Raw genomic sequence first — 6,000 nt, 5'->3', positions numbered from 1 at the left:
AGCTCAGCATCAGTTCACCCCCAGTCCAACCCCAGTTCAGCTCCAGTTCGGTCCCCCCAGTTCAGCCCCAGTTCAGCCCCAGCTCAGCCCCGGTCCAGCCCCAGTCCGGCCCCAGTCCAGCCCCAGTTCACCCCAGTCCAGCCCCAGTTCGGTCCCAGTGCAGCCCCAGCTCAGTCCCGGCTCAGTCCCAGTCCGGCCCCGCTCAGCCCAGCCCCCACTCCCCGCGGGGCCGTGGGCTCAGCCCGCGGGGCCCGATCCTGCGCGCAGAGCGTGGTGCGGGTGGTCTTCCACGACCGGCGGCTGCAGCACTCGGAGCAGCAGCAGCTGCAGGGCTGGCGCTGGAGCCGCCCGGGGGAGCGCATCCTCGACATCGGTCAGTGCCGGGGGGCGGGGGGGCTGGGGGGCTGAGGGGGCTGGGGGGATCTGAGGGGGCTGGGGGGGCTGGGGGGGCTGGGAGGGCTGGGGGGCTGAGGGGGCTGGGGGGATCTGAGGGGGCTGGGGGGGCTGGGAGGGGTGGGGGTCTGAGGGGTCTGGGGGGATCTGGGGGGTCTGGGGGGATCTGGGGGGGCTGGGGGGGCTGGGAGGGGTGGGGGTCTGAGGGGGCTGGGGGGATCTGGGGGTCTGGGAGGGGTGGGGGTCTGAGGGGTCTGGGTGGATCTGGGGGGTCTGGGGGGATCTGGGGGGGCTGGGGGGGCTGGGAGGGGTGGGGGTCTGAGGGATCTGGGGGGCTGGGGGGACTGGGGGGGCTGGGAGCGGTGGGGGTCTGAGGGGTCTGGGGGATCTGGGGGGGGCTGGGAGGGGTGGGGGTCTGAGGGGTCTGGGGGGGCTGGGGGGACTGGGGGGGCTGGGAGGGGTGGGGGTCTGGGGGGTCTGGGGGGATCTGGGGGGTGGGGGCCTGAGGGGGCTGGGGGGAACTGGGGGGGCTGGGGGGGCTGGGAGCGGTGGGGGTCTGAGGGGTCTGGGGGGATCTGGGGGGTCTGGGGGCTGGAGGGGGCTGGGGTCCGTGCTCACCCCCCCCCCAGACATCCCGCTCTCCGTGGGCATCCTGGACCCCCAGACCCACCCCACGCTGCTCAACACGGCGGAATTCCTGTGGGACCCCGCCAGGCCAACCTCGGTCTTCCTGCAGGTGGGAGCCGGGCCTGACCCGGGGCTGGGGGGGCGCTGGGGGGGCTTTGGGGGGGCCCTGGGGGGTGGTCACGGCAGCTGCCCCCTCCCCCCCCCCCCGCCCCCGCTGCCCCCGGCCAGGTTCACTGCATCAGCACCGAGTTCACGCTGCGGAAGAACGGGGGGGAGAAGGGTGTCCCCCTCCGCATCCAGATCGACACCTTTGGGGTGGGGGGCAAGGGGGACCCCCCCGAGCACCTCCACTCTGCCAGCTGCCTCGTCAAGGTGTTCAAGGTACCGAGGGGGGGGGCACCAGTGACCCCAGGGTGACCGGTGCCCCCCCTTCCTGGGAAATCCTGCTCTGAGCATGGGGAGGCGTCTGGTGGGGGGATGCAGGATGGGGGGGTCTGGGTGCACGAGAGGCTGGGTGCGGGGCGGGGGGTGCAGGAGAGGTGGGTGCAGGGTGGGGGGATGCAGGATGGGGGGGTGCAGGGGGGTCTGGGTGCACGAGAGGCTGGGTGCGGGGCGGGGGGGGGGGTTGCACCAGGGGCAGGGTGCATGGGGGGGGTGGGTACCTGCCAGGGTGGGTAAGGTGGGTGCACTGGGGGCTTGGGTGACACAGGGGGGTGGGTGTACAAGGGTCTGGGTGCAGGGGGGGGTCTGGGTGCGGGGGGGGTGGGTGCACAAGGGTCCATATGTACGGGGAGGGGGGGGGGGTGCATTGGGGGGGGGGTGTGCATGGCGGGGTGGGTGCATGGGAAGGTGGGTGTACTGGGGGTCTGAGCATCCCAGGGGTCCGGGTGCCTGGGGGGCGGGGTGCTGGGGGACCTGGGTACCCCTCGGCTGCCGCGCCGGTGGTCCGGGGGCCAAGCTCACGCCCCCCCGCGCAGCCCAAGGGGGCCGATCGAAGCAGAAGACGGATCGGGAGAAGGTGGAGAAGCAGCCGGGGCTGGAGCGGGAGAAATTCCAGCCGGCCTACGAGAGCACGGTGCTGACCGAGGTGGGACCTGGCCCTGGCACCCCCCACTGCGGGCTGGGGAGCCCCCCGAGCCCCCGCGCCCCCTGAGCCCCCCCTCCATCCTCAGTGCGCCCCATGGCCGGACGCGCTGGGTGCACCCCACAGCCCCCCGGGCACTCCAGGGCTGCCGTCTCCTCACCCCTTCAAACTGCTGAGCCCTGAGAGGTAAGTGGGACCCCCCCGGACCCCCACCCACCGCCAGGGTGCCCTGCTCAGCCCCGGCCCCCCTCCCCGCAGGGGGTGTGTGTCGCCCACCTGCGCTGCCGAGAGCCCAGCGGAGAGTCCTGGTGAGGTGAGGGTGCTGCTGGTGCAGCCTGGTGCCCCCCCTGTGCCCCCCCCCCCCCCGGACCCCCAGGGGGGGGTTGGCTGGGCTGGGAACCTGCCCGCTGGGTCCGTGCCCTGGCTGAGGCTCCCATCCTGCTGCCCGCAGGTGCTGAGCCCCTGCGCATCCCCCCTGGAGACGCAGCAGTGGCTGCACAAACGCCGCTTCTCCGCCTACGCCCGCGTCTTCGCCAGCTTCACAGGTGAAGCCACGGGTGGCCCCAGGCTGGGGAGGGGGGGACAAAGCCAGCCCCTGTGCTGCCCCCCACCTGAGCCCCCCCACCCGCAGGCGCCGACCTGCTGAAGCTCTCCCGCAGGGACCTCATCCAGATCTGCGGAGCCCCCGACGGCATCCGCCTCTGCAACGCGCTGGCGGGCAGGTGGGCTCGGGCAGCTCGCGGGACCCCTCGCCGCCTCTTCCCGGGGAGCCCCAGGAGCCCCCACTGTGCCTGGATGGATCCCACCCCCCCCAGACCCCCCTCTTGCCTCCGCAGGTGCCCGCGGTCCCGGCTGACCCTCTACGTCTTGCGGGAGCCCACTGGTGGGGCCGAGGGCGCGGAGGAGGGATGCTCAGGTACGGGGGTTGCACGGGGCAGCGCGGGGATGGAGGGTCCCTGCTCACCGCCCCCTCCCCATCCCGTCCCCAGGGCTGTACCAGGAGGTGCACCTGGAGGAGCTGACGGTGGCTGAGCTGACCGGGAAGCTGGCCGAGCTGCTGGGGCTGCCCGTGGGCCAGATCCTGCGGCTGGCCCGGCAGGGACCCTCCGGCATCCACATCCTCATCAGCGATGCGGTAAGGACCCCTCGGTCCATCCAGCCCGGCTCCTTGGGATCCCCAGCCTGCTCCCATGGGCGCCCCTCACTGCAGCGGGATGGGGGTCTGGGCTCCAGGATGGGACACGCACCCCCAGCCTGGCCCCCCTCCCCTCACCCCCCCTGCCCCACAGATGATCAGGAACCTCCTGGATGAGACGTGCTTCATGGTGGCCATCAGCAAAGGTAACGTGGTGGCCGTGGGCAAGCAGAGCTGGGCAGGGGCCGATGGCCCTGGCTGAGCCGTGTCCCTGGCAGCACACGGCCCGGAGGGGTACCACCTGGTGCTGCGGTAGGACCTGGCCCCCGGAGCTGTGTCACCCCTGGGAAGGGACATCGCCCACCGTGCTGGAGCGAGCTGTGCCGGGATGGAGAGAGGAGCCCATGGCTGGCACCGTCCCGGAGAGCCAGCCCTGCCAGTGCAGCTCGCCATCCCCCCATCCCCGCCAGGCTCGCCATCCCCCCATCCCTGCCAGGCTCGCCATCCCCCCATCCCCGCCAGGCTCACCCAGCCCCTCGTGCAGTGGGGCGAGAGGCGCGGGTCCTGTCCTGGCTGCTGGCTGGCCTCCATCCCTGTCTCCATGCACTGATGGCAGCCGCATCCCCAAACCCTCTGCATCCCCAAACCCACTGTGTCCCCAAACCCTCCGAGTCGCCTTCACCTCATCCCTCTTTTGTATTAAAGGACAGAGGGAGCAGCCTTGAGCGTGGCCTCATCGCTGCGGCACCTGCTGGCCTTCGGGCAAGGGGTCCCCGGGGTCCCGCACCCGCTGTGGGGCACAGCCCCATGGCTTTGGGGAGCCCCTGGGACGGGTTGGGGACAGCCCCCGTCCCCCAGCAGCAGGTGAGAAGCAGGGATGGTGCTGGGACACCCCCCAGACCAGGGCTGCCATCAGGGGGTCGGCAAACACTGAGAGCAGACAGCAGCGAGTGTGGGGGGCAAGGGCAGACCCAGGCCCACAGACCCATCGCTGGTGGGGGCAGCGAACACCCACGACCCTCCCCAAAACACACACGGGCGGAGGGAGTCGGGGCTCGGACCCCCCAGCCCCTTCCCCACCGCCCCATAGTCGCACCCGGTGCATCACACAGACAAGTGACAACCCAGCTACATATATATATATATATATATATATATATATATATATTTACTTTTAGTTAATGGCATTATTATATCCACACAGTGTCAAGGAAAGCACAGATTACAATATCATTAAAATAATATTTTACAGATCTCTTTATAATATCTACATATATAATCAAGGGAGTGTATGACAAGGTTCCAGCTCGTGTGTCCAGCACCCCAGACTGACCAGACGCCCTGAGCCCACCCCAGTTTAAAAATGCATTAAAAAGAGCGGGATGGGGCATCCCTGCCCCCCATCACGGGGGTCTGCGGGGACGGGCCCCCCCACCTCTGCCGGCCCCGCTGGGCCAAGCAGCGGGATGGGAGCGGAGCTGGAGGATGAGAGCATGGAACAGGGGGGGTTGCATAGAGGAGGGGGAATAATCCCGGCTTAGCAGCCGCTGAGCTGACGTTGGGGCCAGCCAAGGAAAACCACGGTGAGCCCAGAAGCACCGTCAGGGATGGAGGAAGGTCCATGGCTGAAGAGCCCTGGGGAAAGGGCAGGGTGCTGGGGGGTGCTGCATTCCCCCCCCGCCTCCCTCCCGCAGCCTGGGTGCCCTCCTGGGGCTGTACTTCCTTGTCTCTTAAAAAAAAATATAAAAAAATCAATAATAACCTCCATTTAGGTGAAGCCAGGCAGCCCTATGCACCAGCTGCCAGCATGGCCAGCACGTCCCACCGTGACAGCCAGCGCCGCAGGGCAGTGCCAAGGGACCAGCCGAGGTGGCACCGGTGATGCTGTGCCAAGGTGTCCCCCCTGTATGGGACCCCCATGGGATGCTGTGCCAAGGTGTCCCCCCCTGTACGGGACCCCCCTGGGATGCTGTGCCCCCTGTACAGGACCCCCATGGGATGCTGTGCCAAGGTGTCCCCCCCCTGTATGGGACCCCCCTGGGATGCTGTGCCCCCTGTACAGGACCCCAATGGGATGCTGTGCCAAGGTGTCCCCCCTGTACGGGACCCCCATGGGATGCTGTGCCAAGGTGTCCCCCCCTGTATGGGACCCCCCTGGGATGCTGTGCCCCCTGTACAGGACCCCAATGGGATGCTGTGCCAAGGTGTCCCCCCTGTACGGGACCCCCATGGGACGCTGTGCCAACGTGTCCCCCCTGTACGGGACCCCCCGGGACTCTGTGCCAAGGTGTGTCCCCTGTACGGGACCCCTGGTGACAGCAGTCACCCAGGGGGGCTTGGCCAGCCACCCAGGCAGGGTGCCGGGGGTGCAAGCCAAGGGGGGGCCGAGGGGCGGGGGGCACGTCCCAGGCTGGCCAGGCATGGACCAAAGCTGTGAACGAGAGGAAAGTGGCTTCTTATCCCCCCCCATCCTTTTTTTTGGCCCTATGGGACTCCCCGGGGGTCCTGGCTGCCCCTGCCAGGCTTCAGCACCGAGAGCGAACAGAACCCCCGGGCAGCTTGCTGGGGTGCCAGAAAACACTACAAAACTGTGTAACCCCCCCCCCCCCCAAAACAACTCCCCCTGACCACGCGACCGCAAGAGGCCACATTTTAAATGTTTTAAACCTCATTTTCAGGGCACACGGCAGCAAAGAACCTTGTCGTACTGATCTCCCATCCGCCCCCACCCCACTGAAAAAAAACCACCAACCCAAGCCCA

At 68.8% G+C, this 6,000-nt stretch overlaps 1 protein-coding gene across 1 annotated transcript in view; it reads left to right on the top strand.

Annotated features, from left to right (window-relative positions):
* The window catches only part of LOC129734417 (transcription factor CP2-like), a 38,186-nt gene extending 33,832 nt beyond the window's left edge, over window positions 1–4,354 (top strand). Inside the window, 13 exon segments of the mRNA XM_055697802.1 lie at window positions 61–373; window positions 1,023–1,129; window positions 1,249–1,401; window positions 1,998–2,010; window positions 2,013–2,107; window positions 2,193–2,290; window positions 2,363–2,417; window positions 2,556–2,649; window positions 2,736–2,826; window positions 2,941–3,020; window positions 3,094–3,239; window positions 3,394–3,445; window positions 3,518–4,354. Of these exon segments, the coding sequence (XP_055553777.1) occupies window positions 61–373; window positions 1,023–1,129; window positions 1,249–1,401; window positions 1,998–2,010; window positions 2,013–2,107; window positions 2,193–2,290; window positions 2,363–2,417; window positions 2,556–2,649; window positions 2,736–2,826; window positions 2,941–3,020; window positions 3,094–3,239; window positions 3,394–3,445; window positions 3,518–3,555 (1,335 nt within the window). The 3' untranslated portion in view covers window positions 3,556–4,354.
* Window positions 4,355–6,000: the final 1,646 nt, after the last annotated feature.

Source organism: Falco cherrug, chromosome 20 (assembly GCF_023634085.1).
Source record: "Falco cherrug isolate bFalChe1 chromosome 20, bFalChe1.pri, whole genome shotgun sequence".
NCBI classification, from domain to species: domain Eukaryota; kingdom Metazoa; phylum Chordata; class Aves; order Falconiformes; family Falconidae; genus Falco; species Falco cherrug.
This window is presented reverse-complemented; position numbering and strand designations above follow the sequence as displayed.